Source organism: Drosophila novamexicana, unplaced genomic scaffold (genome assembly GCF_003285875.2).
Source record: "Drosophila novamexicana strain 15010-1031.04,08,12 unplaced genomic scaffold, DnovRS2.1 tig00000960-arrow-arrow-pilon, whole genome shotgun sequence".
Lineage (NCBI taxonomy): Eukaryota > Metazoa > Arthropoda > Insecta > Diptera > Drosophilidae > Drosophila > Drosophila novamexicana.
The window spans coordinates 2258120-2273439 of NW_020824833.1; the positions used below are offsets into that span (position 1 = coordinate 2258120).

General features: G+C 38.7%; 1 protein-coding gene across 3 annotated transcripts in view; it reads left to right on the plus strand.

Moving 5' to 3' along the window:
• Nucleotides 1-15320, plus strand: part of LOC115765221 (neuroglian) — a 46639-nt gene that overhangs the window by 20034 nt on the left and 11285 nt on the right. For all 3 annotated transcript variants that reach the window (XR_004018102.1, XM_030708661.1, XM_030708663.1), the window contains exons 2-3: nucleotides 628-1026; nucleotides 2176-2305. Coding sequence is in view for 2 of the 3 variants with exons in the window: in XM_030708661.1 (XP_030564521.1) it covers nucleotides 957-1026; nucleotides 2176-2305 (200 nt within the window). In the remaining variant the exon portion in view is untranslated. The remainder of the gene's footprint in view (nucleotides 1-627; nucleotides 1027-2175; nucleotides 2306-15320) is intronic.

Genomic DNA, 15320 nt, shown 5'->3' on the forward strand with positions numbered 1-15320 from the left:
GTGCAGTTTCATTGTCATGTAAAAACGAAAACTAATCAATTAAATGAAAAACTGAAAATTATAATTAAGAACTAGAACAGCATTCCGCTTAAGTAATTCAAACTGATTTGCTTACTTATTTCATAATATGATTTATGTGCATATATTGGGGGCACATATCATATAATGCCCGCGATACTATATACTAAACATTTTCAATACATACACGAATGCCAGCTGGCTGCTGTGAAGGCTTTAAATAAATGTTCTAAAAATCGAAAAAGTGATGAAATTATTTGATATTGCAAATGATATGAATTGTTGGCATATGTTTAATATTAAAGTCACTTTCGTTGTTTAAATCATGTAGCACGCATATAATAATGTTAATAATAATTATATATATGTTCTACTCTTCTTCTATTTGCAGACACACAACAGCAATAATAATAATAATCATCAAAACAGACAGTGCTAAACTTTTACTGCCGGCAGCGAAGCGCATATTACATGAATTTATTAGATACTATGCATATTATATAGTTATTATACAAACGGGTTTTCGCGTTTCGTGTCGTTTGCCATTTAAGTGTGAAAAGTAGCTCAATGTGTTCTTCTTGTTCTTCTTTTCCCTATTGCCAACTGCAGTGCATGCGAAAGGAAAAACGCTCACTTGGATGCAATTTTCATTAGTAAGAAAATTGTGAGAACCTAAGGAAGGAAAGAAAAAAAAGCAAAAACAAAACGAAAAGAAAAACATTCCAGACAGTACAATTGCAACACGACGAAATTGACAATACAATTGCGCAGATAGTTGTAGATCCCAGGGTCCAGAAGAGACTGTGCCATACAAAAGGGGCACAGAGACTGTGTGTGTGTGCGCGTGTGTGTGTGTGTATGTGCGGTGTGTGTGTTTGAATCGACAACAACACCCATAACAACAACAACAATTGCAGCGCAGTCGAACAACAACTAAAATGCGGCGGCAGTCAACGATGCTGGCCGCGATATTACTGGCTGCCATTTTAGGCAGCACAACGGCAATGAGTAAGTCGAAAGTCCAAATCCAAGTCCATATCTATGTCTATTCGGGGCAAAGCATAACTAGATAATCTCTATGGAATCTCTAATAAGAGCAATTGAAAATCTAGAAGACAATGCACCCATTTATCCGTCAGCTGACACCATTTCGATCTCCTTTGAGCTTATTAGAGCTAAAGCAATTAAACAATAACAACCACTGAACTTCATCCTGTTTTTATTTCTCTTTTAATGGCTGTAATATATTCTGTTTTTTTTTATTATTTTTTAATGCACTTTAAAAAGCTGCTAACTTTTGCGATTGTGTCATCTTTTAAAGTAATTAATTAATTTTAAAGAAGTTTTTCAAACTCTTCCAGTTCACTTTTAAGATTCTATCATCTAAAACAATCAAATCAAAAGGCATTGCAAATGATCTTTCAGTCCCTCTTGTATCGCATCTTTGAATAGCTAAACTGTATTCTATTTGTTATTAAATAACTAATTAAACATTCTCTCAAGCTGGCTCAGCTCTACCTTTAAGCTAATCATGTACCCATTATACTAAGCCTAGTGAAAGTTTTTGCATTTCATCTTTGCTTGGCACTATTATTCTTTTTGTCCTATATACTTCAAATTCTTGCTCACTCTCTTGCCAGCTTTTTGCATTTTCCTTTCTGTCATATTCGTAAGCTTTGTTTAACTTATAAATGGGCGCCCACTTCTTTAATTTCTTTATTGTGTAACTTTATCCATATACATGTGCCATATATGAAGTGCTGTCCCCCACTCGAAATCTCTTTTGTTTCTTCTGAGAGGACTATTTTCGGGGTGGGGTAGTGCATTTTGAGAACCTATTTATATAGTCTTTTGGGAGATACAAATTGGGTAAGCATTTTGTTAGAGCCTACCTGAGCCACTCTCGAAGGTGCCAGTTTCCAATAGATTGAACTGAACCACAAAAATAGCCACTGCGACGGCAGTTGATACAAATAAACATAGAAAAACAACTTATTATGTGGACTCAAGCGACTAGATGTAGAGCATGCCAGAGAGATTCACGTCCTAATTTATGTGCCAAATTAGTAGAGTCTGCCCCAGTCCCAGTCCCAATCCCAACCCCAACCCCAATCTTCGCGGCGCAAACTGACTCTCTTCTTCCGTCATTCTATTAAGACAATTCCCCGCCGCGGATCATCAAACAGCCACCCACAGATGAGCTGCTTTTCAAGGTGGCGCAACAGAACAAAGAGAGCGACAAGCCATTCATTATCGAGTGCGAGGCCGATGGACAACCGGAACCGGAGTAAGTACACATTATCATATTCTGGTCTAGATCTACATAGACTGAACACAATCCGATTCTATTTTCGTATAGTTTAAAGTATTTGGCAATTTACATATATCAATTTAAAAGCAGACGCATGCCAAGCAAGTTTTTTTTTTTGTCTCTTTCTGTTTCATCCTATTTTAAATTTGAATCAAAAATCATTTAGTTTTTGTTGTTCTCTTTTTCCAAATATATTTTTCTATAGTGTGTGTTTGTTTTTAATATTTCGGCTGTCTCGACGTCGCGTAGATTTTAAATTTCTTCGAAATTTATGTAAAAATTAGAATCTGTTTATAAAAAATGATGCGAATTGTATTCAGAATAAATGTTTGTCTGCTTTTATTTATTTAAACAAGAAAACAACAGCAACAGCAAAAACATATATAAATCATTTTGATCTCAAGAACGTACTCGACAAATGTAATTTCAGGCATTTGTCATACGTCCTTGAAACATATTTGTTCAAGTTTTAAATCTGAAAATCCTGATTAGTAGTAGGAGTCATAATTCTTTCTTTATACATGTATTGTTATATTATTTGTGTATAGTTAAATAAAAAATGCTTAAACATAACGCGATTTTTAGCTGTTTTCGAAATACATACGAATATCGATTTATCGGAAAGAGAGTTTCTTTCCGATCTTTATTCGCAAGATACTTGAGGTCTATCAGCTATCGGCTTTTCGATAAATCGATGTTTTCTACATTCCAACTCTTATCGATAGCTATTTATACATATAACCAGTAACAATTGTAGCACAATTAGGCTTACAGTTTTTGACACCAGGTGGCGTACTTTAAAAATGGTATAATAAGTAGTATTCTGCATTTCTAAACTCTCAATGAAACAAGGATATTTGCAACAGATAATATTATAGCTAACGATATAGTTTGACTTCCAAGCAGTTTATATTTTTGACATATATATAATTGGCTTTGTTTTTGGTCTAGGATTAAATCTGTCATACTTTTGACTTTGGGCTTACAACAGTTATACGACATTTTATTTCAGTTTATTCTGTTTTTTTTTTATACCCTGAACCCATTAAAAATGGGTATAAGGGTATATTGTATTTGTGCAAAAACCAAATGTATGTAACAGGCAGAAGGAAGCATCTCCGACCCCATAAAGTATATATATTCTAGATCAGCATCAATTGCGGAGTCGATCTAGCCATGTCCGTCTGTGTGCCGGTCCGTCCGTATGTATGAACGCAAGGATCTCAGAACCTATAAGAAATTTTAGATGTAGGTGCTCCTAGTGCCTGCGCAGATCGAGTTTGTTTCCGATAATCAATAACTTACTCCATTTCCAAGCAATCGATAGAAATCGATATCGATATTCTGTTTTTTGGGCAATTTTGGTAAATAATAAGAGGTAGAGTTACCAAACTTAACATTTAGCTTCTAAAATAGTATATATATGCATTTGATGTTGGAAGAAGAGGGTTCAGGGTATCCCCTAGTCGGGAGCTCCCGACTAGAACCTCTTACTTGTTTTTTCGTAGCAGTGTGCAAATAATGCGAAATTTTTGTTACCCAAAATAATGTGCCATACGCTACCAAATTGCTGTAGTTGCATATCGGAAACTGTTGCTCATCTCGGCTGATGATTAAGTCGGATGATGATGATGGGACATTATGTGAATTTGAATGACTCACGTCTGTCTGCACATGTTAAAAATTCAAGTTTAGCTTTATTTGATTTCTTTCTGTTTATGGCCGATTAGAACCTGTTTGCAATAGAAACACGTTTCGTCTTCTTTTTTTATATATATATATACATATATATACATTTTATTTATAGTGTTTATTTTGTTGTTGCTTTTAATATGCGCTGCTTGTGTACTTGTTGTCCATTCCATTGCATTCAGTCATTTCGAAATGCGGAATTTCGTTTTTGACGCGCTTGGACGATGACCTCATTTGTGATCCGAAAAACACGTTGGCCCGAAAAGAAGAAGTGCGTGACGTGCTGTATAAAAATATGAAAAGTAGCTGACTCAAAATAGTTTTTCCTAAACAGCAGCAGCAGAAGCAGCAGCGGCAACAGATGTCAGATAAAAGAGAACGAAAGCTGTCTCTCTTTCTTTATTTCTCTTTCTGCTGCTCTCCCCCTCGATCTGCTGGGCCCAGTTCGTAACCTCTGCGAGAGAGTTGGCAATGTGTAAAAAAACACAATTTCCACACGCATTTTTTTTTTGTTTTCTTTTATTTATTTTTACAACGGCTCGTCAAATGGGTTAATAGTGGAAAATGTGTGTGTGTGCTCGCTTTTTGGGCCATGACGACGATGTTCTTAATGATCATGTGGATGAACATTATGATGTTGGCAAGTGTACTGTACGGGCAACAGGTACGAATGATAACCCGTTTGACCGGATTGTCAGGCACGCTTAGAATATACGATTACGTGTATAAGCGTTAAACACGACTATATACAAAGCCATGGGCATTACGTAATGCCCCCAGGTTGTGCTGGTCTACACTTGGCTCATTTGCCCGACTTGCTCAAATTGTTTCCCATGAAGATCAACACGAGTGCCTGGCGATTGCAGCGCCATCTGGCGGCGTTTATTATGCTGTCACACTTCCTCTAAACATGTCGCCTGTCAGCACATTTATGGAAATGACTTTTTGCATTTCTTCTCCTTAAAATGTGATTGTTTGTTTTGAGTGCCAATTGTCTGCACTTTGATTTCCGTCCATTCAGTGGGAAATAAATAGACTGATTTCGCATTAAAGCAAATCATGAATGAATTAGGCGAGGCGAATTGTGGCAAGCCAATAAGTGAAAGTAAAGCTAATTGATGAAGATTAAACCATTGCAATTAAATGATAAAATTGGATAAAGTAATTACTAAAATGCTTTTATTGTTGCATTGTTATGTTTAAGAAATATCTCTTACATCAAAGTAGTCTTAATAAATCTCTACCAAAGATTGCCCAATCGATCTCAAAAACTTTAGGAGCAAGATCTCTGTGACTTTGCTAATTGTCTCAACTATGTTATCCCCAAATCTGAAGAGCCTTAAGTTGTCATATTTAAAAACATATTCGTTCAAGTGCAATAGCAAATTGTCATGAGGGTGCACAATAGTATATATGCCCATATCATAGAGATCAACATCAACATCATCTTTAATTGGAAACTATAGACAGTAAATGACAAGGCAGTGGCATTTGTCTTACATCGAATTAGGGAACTTTGAATCGCAAAAACTTAACGTTGTAGACTTCAAAGTGCCCTCAATAGATCGAATAGTAGGTTAATGGATCAATTAGATATTAAAGGTCACTTGAGGTTTTTCATAAATATATCATGTATCATATATCACAATTTTTAACAAATAAATCATCATGAAAGGGAGCTAGAACGTTTGTAATTGGAACGGGGCGTATGCGCAATGAAGTCGCGCATAATTTGTGGTTCACAATGGACTTGCTGGTCTCACATATCTCTATATATGAACTATACGCCTCTGTGATTCAGCGTGACACACTTTTTTATTGTTGTCATTGGCTGCTGCTGATGCTGCTGCTGCTGCTGCTGTTGTTGTTGTTGTTTTTGTTGTTTTCTGATGTGCAACACACACACACACACACACACACACACACACACACACAACAAATTGTTGTTGCTACTGCTACTGCATAGCAGCGCAATGCGTGCACAGCTATTTTAAGAACGCCCAAGTGTTGATTTTCTTCGATCTTTTTCATACCCTCGTAAAGAGAACTTTGTCATAAAGTGTGGAAGCAGACACGCCAATGTGTATATATTCTTGGTCAATAGCACAGTCGATCGGCATAAAGCTTGGCATACATAGGTCAGACTTTTTTGGATTCAGCATATATGTCTAAGTCTCACGAATCGGACCGCTATATCATATCGGTCCAGATAGCTCCACCAATCTTAGCAATTGCGAGCTTCGCAGATGAGCAAAATCTGATCGAAATAATTGCCAAGCCACATGTCTGCCAGGGTATTAAATCTTCGACGTGCCAAATATAACTATTCTTTCTTACTTTACTTTTTTTTTTTATTTAGCACTTCAGTGCTAATAAATATTTAATAATAATGAGACTGTTGTTCGATATGTTTCACATTGATGAGAGCCGCGGAGGTGGGCGTGGCTCGTATAGTTTCAATTGAATATTACACAGTTTATACAGGTCATGTATGCCCATGACAATTCACATTCAATTGAGAAGTATCGCGCCTCTGACTAATAAACGTGGCCTTTGAGGAATTTACAACTTAATTTGATATGCTTCATGTAGGCCAGAACAAATGGAAACTGAGTAAAGCTCAACGGAAAAGCAATGCAATGGTTATTGGTATTCAAATATTATTTCGGTTTTATAATTGAACAAAAATAAACGAAAAATTCCAAAAATGTAGGCGTATAATCCGAAAAGCCTCAAAGTTAGAAAGATTGCTGTAAAAATACGTACAATATCCAAAAGTTGAAGTTTTTTTTGTTGTTAAGGAATGTTGATGCTCAGAAGTAAACATAGAAATATATGAGAAGAGCAACTTTATCTAAAAACATATACTAAAATAAAATGTTCGCCTAAAATATAATAATTGCTTCGACTTTAAAAGTCCTCAAATCGAATTTTTCCCCTACTCTTTATTTATTGTATTGTATGTATTTTGTATTGTGCTATCATAAGTTGTAAGATATTATAATTATTAAATTCAATTAGTTGATATTACTTTTTCTTTTTTAATAAAAATCTGTTTCGATAAATTCACTTGACCGAAAAAATTAACTGAATTTTGAATGCATTCATAATGAACTTCAATTAATTGAATTGAGAACAAAATGCATACATTGAATGTTAAATAAAATTGCATAATATTTGAATGCCTGAAAGGCCTCTATTCACGACTCTATAGTTTCTAAAATGTGTGCCTTGTGCATTCAAATAAGTCCATAGAATATATTGTGCTAACGAAAATTTATAGATAGTCACAGATATTGTATATATGGCCAAACACGTCAGCATTGTTCAGAGTCAAGTGCACAAGAAAAAACAAGTATTAAATAAAAAACAAAAAAAAGGCAACCAGACTTTACAGGTCCATTCAACTGGACAGCGGACATGTGCCGCTGTATTGTATCTTGTATCTCACTTATTTCGTACATATATGTTTCTACTGCTGTGTCTGTATTCAAAGTTCTTCAAAGTTGTCTGGCTCTGAAGTTTGCAGAACTAGTTTCGAGTTTCGACTTTTGAGTGGGCGCGCGCGCAAAAAAAGGGAACACAAAAGAGCAATAACATTTGTTTAAACATATGTACAACAAGTTTTGTTTAAATCTTCGACATGTGTATGTACATACAATATGTTGCTCTCAACCTCTGCGCTTCGACCCTTCCGCCTGGGGAGGCCATTGATTTTCCGGCCGAACGTTGCAAACTTCGTAATGCTCCGTTTGGCCCACGGGCACTGTCAGAATTACGCATACGCCTAAGTGACAGCAACAGCAAATGTGACCAAACAAAACTTCTAACAACTATGGAAATACCCCTTATGTGCTCCTTCTTCGTTTTGTAACATATCCCACACTGTCTTTGCCGCAGTACAGTCGATTTTTCTTCACTTGGCTAGATGTTGTCTCCAAAGATCCTTAAAAATGCATTAAGCAATTCTTTCCTTGCGATTTTGATCTTCCAAGAACTCGACTTGCCCACTTTAAACTAAGAGCAAATGTACAGGGTATATCCACTGGATTCACTGTGCTTTGCGTTTTGGGTTTGTGGTGTTGTTGCCGATGTGGGTTGCCTTTAGGAGGCAGCTTCATTGATTTTTCACGCTCTGCTGCTGCCGCTGATGTCCTTGGCTGTTATTTTTGCTCCTTTGGCGCCGTTGTTATTGTAGCCGCTTCATGTTTATTAATGAGCCTGGTCTCGACAAACTGGCGCCAAAAAATAAATAAAACGGTATTTGAAATTTGTATTGCACACAAAAGTGCAGCAGAAGAAACGTTGCCCACTTTAAGCAACAACGTCCCCCGCACCCAAAAGCAAAATAAATAAATGAAAAGGAAAAACTGTATCAAGCAGCCCCTGCTTGGCTTTGGAACCCATAGTACACCACCCATGAAATTTGGACTAACCATTGTCGTCGTCGTCGTCGTCATCGTGATTAAAATCAACTTCATCAGCGCATTTTGCCATTTTTGGAACGCCTCAAGCGCAACAGCAGCAAAAATGAGACAACTTGGGGGCAAATGTAGCGAATGACGTGAGAGTTGATCGACTTTAAGATGCCCTACAAGCTGGCGTTTCGACAGGGCAATAGAAATAATTAACCTCTTGAGGATAGATAGAAGATAATCGAAATAGGCATTTTCTTGTACTATATTCGAACTTTCCTAAAAGGGCCACTTAAAATTGTTTGCTTACATGCAATCGTAATAAGATTTTACTTTTACTGCAATTCCGAAACCTATAGCATACGAGCCCTTGTACTGCAGGGTATTAACGGCAATGCAGACGACTGAGCCACCCTCAGTCCGGCGGGGAGCTACTTCCACTACTTCCGGACATGATTCATGCGTATCAATCAAACTGTGGCACAAACGCCGTTGCCATTTGTCATTTTGTTGGCTTCGACTTTAGTAATTGGGGCGGTAAAGCTACCATATAGCACAAACATACATAACAACATGCACACATACATATGCATAATATGTATACATAAAGTATATTGAATTTCCATGCAACATTTGCCCGATTGTCTGCAAATTGAAGAAAATCGATGAACTGCGACGCAAATTGACACAGGCGGCAGCTCAAGACAGGGAGTTGTCTCTATCTAGATATAGGAAGTTACAAAAAGTTTGGCGAAGGGCTGCGAATATTGATAGGAGTGGGAGGGGGTGGAAGCATTAAAGATTAAAGATCTCGGTCGGAGTGAGGGCAACTGATTAATGAGAATGTGGCGGAAACAAGCCCAAAGCTACCAATCTTAGCTATTTGTGAATTGGGCTGCTAGCTTATTAACCTTAACATCCCTCAAAATAGTTTTTATTACCATCTTATCGGAAGATTAACACTAGACTTTTTCAACAGGTAGCGCGTTTTGCATTGTTGTCTTCCTAAGGATACAATTACGATTTGCTGTGTTTACTTCTGTTATAAATAATCCACTTAACTGCTTTCCTTTCCACTTTCTTTTAAAGTATCGCCTCGCCATCTTGCTGCCGATAAAAAAAGGGATACTCTTTAAAGTTTTGGCATGCATAAAGATGAATCTATAGATTTATTAAGTTCATGTAACTTAAGCTGCTCAGCTGAAGCGAATCTTTTAGATAAAACTACTCACACATAAACTTTTCGCTCGGACTAAAAACAGTTGCTTGTTCCTTAGAAGTCAAAAAGAAGTCGTGAGCGCAGTAAAGATCTGATTCCGATTGTACATCGTGATAACTGAAATTTTGGTAATCAGAAGGCAGTTGTTATTCCAGCTTAGCTGGTTCAACTACTTAATGTTTGTGTAACAGTTCCCACGTTGTGCAATGCGGCACTTTGCCCTCTTCCACTTCGCTGGCTCTTCCTCAATTTATTTCTCTCTTTCTCCAACTGTCTGTACTTTGCCGACTTACGGCTGTCTTTTTGCCCGTCTGCTTGTTCTTGTGTCTTAACTCATTATAATTATGTGCAGGTTCTGTCGGCTACCAATGTTGCCTAGAAAGTTATGGGCCAACTTCATCGTGCATGCCCATTGCATCTTTTTTCGGCTCTTTAATGACCGCTGTGCATTGTGAGAATTCTAATGTCGCTGCCCTTAAATCATAGCCATAGCCCAGTGGAGGGCAATAAAAACGCTTGTCGTCTTGCGTTCATATCCAAAATTGTGTTAGCTGGTTTCCGGTGCAGGTGCTTTCAGCGACAATTGTCGCTGTACTGTCCGTACATTGATCTATGTAAAATGAGCGAAAATTTGTTGATGAGAGAGTAAGGAGTGGAATAAAAAGCCAATCAATAAACAATTATATAATTCATTAGCTCAAAAATTGTAATCTAAACGATAATAACCAGCATTAAGAATTGAATATATAGAATTAATCTATGATACGCAGGCTGAGTTGGCTTGATGGATTAGCCTAGGGCCGCAGTGGACGGATCCACCTTCCGTTCTTTCCCGTTGTAAAGCCCGAAAGATTAAGGAAATGATCACTTTTTGATCCATACGCATGCACAAACTAAATCTGAAATGCCTCTAGATCGAACAGGCAGAAAATTAAATTTGAAATATGCTAATTGAACAAGAAATGCATCTTCGATAAGATTATTTAACAAATTTATCGATACAGACAACTTTGAATTTTAGTCAAAATCTTGTGTTTGATAACTTTGTAATTGCTTTAATGCGACTATGTGCATGCCCCTAACAATAATTTGGAGTACAAATTAATTGGTAAATAAAATGTATCCACTTGCTGCAAATATTCAGCATCTATCAAGAGCTCAGCTGGGGAATGTGCCAAGTGGTTCGAGATTTGTGAAACCAGCAACATTTTCTTTTTTTTTCCCTTTATTTTGTAATGTTTACACAACGTACAGACAATATTTGCCTGTCGTTACGAAGCAGCGCATCCATTTCATGCCACAGCTCAGCTCGGCCCCTCGCCTGGCGGCTGCCTATCCACCTGTCTAAGCGTCTGGCCTCTTGCCACAAGTGCAACAAGAAGAACACTCACTCCGTCAGCCTTTCATTCATTTGATTCATTCATGGCGCACGGCGTCAAGTGCTCGATGTGTGCGTCTGTGTGGGTGTAGAGGAATGCCCGAGCATAAACAACCCTTTCGAGAATTCCGGTCGGGGAAAAATGCAATCCGCCAAACGCAATCCCAGTTGCAGCTTTGTGAGCCTATATCAGGTCCTTGCAGTGCCCGGTCTTTCATATCACAAGTTAAGTACATCAACTGCCGTGCCGGCTATTCATTCATTCATTCAGTCAGTCAGTCAGTCAGTCAGTCAGTCAGTCAGTTAGGCAGTCCGTCAGTCTGACTGTAGAACTATGCGCACCTCGATGAGTCATCAGCCCAGAATCCCGCTGCAGCCGCAGCTCCTTCCAAAACGTGCGCCACGTGTCGGTTGGGGGATTTTGTTTTTGTCGTTTTGTTTGTTTTGCTTAAAAGCGTTTCTTGATAACGCTTGATACCCTGCAAAGGGGCTCAACATGGCTTACATACATAAGTATGTATATAAGTATATAGCAAAAAATAACTTTATAGTCTATGACTTGGAGAACTGCCGCCATGCTCGGCCCATTTGCTCTCGGCTGGTTTCCGCTGTTATTTAATAAGTCTCACTTAATTGACTTGGCTCTGACTCAGTTAACTAATGAGTAATGCTACACACACACACACACACACACACACACGCACACACACACACACACACACACACACACACACACACACACACACACACACACACACACACACGTCTTCATGTGTGGGCGTTTGCTCATCATCTCAACTGATTGAATGAAAGCTGCTAATGCTGTAATGGCAATTGCAGTTGAAATCATATTTCCTGCACTGACTGACATTTGACACCGTTGACAATGTGTGAGTCAAGCGATAATTGAGGCACACTTCTTGCAACCCTTCTTCATTTTACATGACTGGAACCACTATTTATCTACACTGTACAGACTGTAAAAGGTGCGTAACTTCAGGCTGAAGCAAGAGCTATGGGCAGGCAAGAGCTTATCAATTTCTTTTCTCGATATCTAAGCATAGTTCAAGAATTATGAGAGCTTCTCTTTGATTGGAATTCGGCGCTGTGTACAGGGTATCTCCTAGTGGGACACGCTCTGACTGAAAGTTTGTATTACTGAATATGGTATGCCATCAAATTTGTAGGGTATGGTACGCCCACAATGGGCGTTACCGAATGTGCTTTAGTATTGAATGACTTTGAATTCGAGTAGACTGCAATAAATGTATTAAATAAACAAAGCTTCGATATATGATTTATAAAAATAGTTTTGATCGATCAATCGATTTATTTAATACAAATACTAACAAAAACTATCTTCTGAGCTTTTTATCAACGTGCTTGTAAATATTTTGTGCCCAAAGAAAAGGTTAACTCTATAATTAACTAAAGCGATTTGCTTTCCTGTTGCTAAGACCTCAGCTAATTGTGTACGTTTCTCTCTCCCTTCCCTGCGATGAGTGTATTGGACTTCTCGGAAGTATATACATATATATATATATATATTTATAACCTGTTTGCATGTTAGCGACCCATTAATATCAACAAGAATGTCAACTAAAACTTTTGTCCCATTTTTATGACCAACGCCCTCTTGTTGTTGTTGTTGTTGTTGTTGATACCTTGGAGACGGTTTCATGTTGAGGTCCTTGTCGGCGTTTTTGGTGTCATTGCACGTTTGACATGCACAAAGTGTCAACGCGCGACCCCGGGCACGCCCAGCTCTCTGTGAAAGTCACAACTCCCTTATAAACGCCGCACCTCCCTCACAACTTTATTTTTATTCTTCTTTCATTTTTTATTTTTTTTTTTGACAATTCTATTGTGCTCCACTTTGAAGGATATACACACACAACTTTGGCATAAAAGCTTTTCGCTGTACACAATGCGCAATGCCAACCCTTGAGCCACAAATTCCCACAAAATACACAGCCCAGCGAAGTATTCTATGTCTACTCCCTGGTTCTCTATTTCCCTCTCTCTCTTTCGCTTTCCCCCTCTCTCTCTCTCTCTCTATATATATAATATATATACTTAACTAGCTAACGTTTGTTTGCTTCACGGCGCCATCCATATGCTGCCTGATCCAAGCTCAAGTTACCCAGACCCATGTCCGAGTCAGCCGAATGGAGCGGGTGGGCCATTTAAAGTTTGGCGTTTCCTGTCGACAACATTACAAATTAGTTGTAACTTGCCTTAACGGACTGGCTGGAATGGCTACTGGATCGTTTTTTATACAAATTAATGCTTTACCCAAAGTCAGCCTTGTATACTTTCTTATTGGCTTAGGTGCAAATACCAAGACATTTTACTGATACACCTAACTTTTAGCTCCACAAGTACTTTAGTGATTATCGATGAATCGATTAATATAACTTTGTCATCTCTAGGAACTCGTTTGGAAAAGACAAAACATAATTCAGGTTTTATAATACAGTATCATCAAAATACATATATTAAATTATTTATTATATATAATATAAAACAGATAAATTGTATATTACGGCAATTTAATGCTTATCTCATTTGAGGGCTTACTCAATACAAATACCTGACTGTCACATAAGTTTACATAGTTAGAACTATAAGGCTTAAAAGTATAATACAAAATGTTGGCCGATAGAAATTAGTAGGGAATACGAAGCATATGCAAAACCTGCCTCTTAAATAACGCACATTTAAAAACCGATTATACGAAACGTGATGTAGTTAAATGTACGAACCATTTTGTTTTCCTTTATAGGGCCATGGCTGTAGCGCTCCGTAAATGTTGCCTTTTCTTTGTTTTTTTTTATGTGTATATAATCTTCTTGTTTTCCGTTTTTTTTTTTTATTTTTTTTTGTGGTTTTGGTTTCTTTCCTTTTCTGTTGTTTAGTTCAAAGCGGCAGTCAGTCAACTGGCATTTTGTATGTGCATATAACTGGGTTAGGGCGCCGCATTCGCATGCCACATGCCACATGCTACATGCTACATGCAGATGAAAGCAGCCGCAAGGGGCGTGCCACTTCATAGCCTCCGACACAGCCGTACAGTAATGCGCAAGAAAGTATGCTATGGCATTTTGTTAAATACATTTTTTTTTTGTTTTTGGTTCATTTTTTTTTTATTTTTTTTTTTTTTTGCTGTTGGGCTTTGCAACCCCTCTATGCAAATTACAACGACCCATCACGGGCTGTGGATGACTCATACAGTTGCCTGCGACGCCCGCGTTTCCCGCCCCGCCCTTGAGCAGCTACGTCCGCTGGCTCGTCGCAATTTCTATAGAGATTTTAATCGCATTTACTTAGCCCAGGCAGCCCACCGAGTTGGCTGGATAGAGAGATAGCTGGCAAGGAGCAACCATCGAGAAACTATCATAAAGTCGCTGGGGTTAAGTGGCAGCCAAGCAGGCAGCACAACAAAAAGCACACACACACACACACACACACACACACACACACACACACACACACACACACACACACACATGCCCAGGCGGTTCAAGGAAGTTGCATACATTACGCAAGGGATTCCAGACCAAGTCACCAGCTGTTTGTGTCTGGTCCCGCTGCACATTTGGCTGGCCTTAGTGTTGGGCTGCGCTGCTCAACTTTGTCGGTCAGCAGCAAAGGCAGCTGGCACCACCTGCCCGCTTGACTGCCTTCATGCTGATGGTGTTGCCTGATGGTGACACGCCAGCGTCAGCGTCGCCGACTTGGTTGACTGAACTGAACTAAACGGAAAGTGTGTAGCTGTGTGCAGGGTATACAGGACGGGGGACGTGGGCCGTGGGCCGTGGGGTTGTTGGGCGCACTGAGTCAGCGCGTCGGGCAGTTGTATTTATTGACTGGGGTTAACTGAGGGTTAGCCTATGCTTAACCCATGGGCTTGTCCGCCCGACTTAATTCGTCATCGTCATCGCCATCGCCCTGGCAACAGCAACAGCAGCAATTGAGTCAAGAGCTGGCAACGCGAATGCAAATGCAACACGGCAACACTCGATTATGTTGCATGTCCTCTCATGCCGTGACATAAGCATTGCTATGGATTTATGTGGGAACTAACAGACTGACATCCCCTGTGAACAAGATAAGTGGCATACCATTTGTACGAACACGTTTAGCGTATAAACGTGCAGTTTCTTGCTATTATTTTCTAGCCACAAGGCAATTTCTTTGCTTTCAATAAAAAAAAAAAACGTACAAATCCAAAAATAAAAGAAACCTTTTGTCCTGTAGATTAAGCTGTAAAATATCCTATTGGAC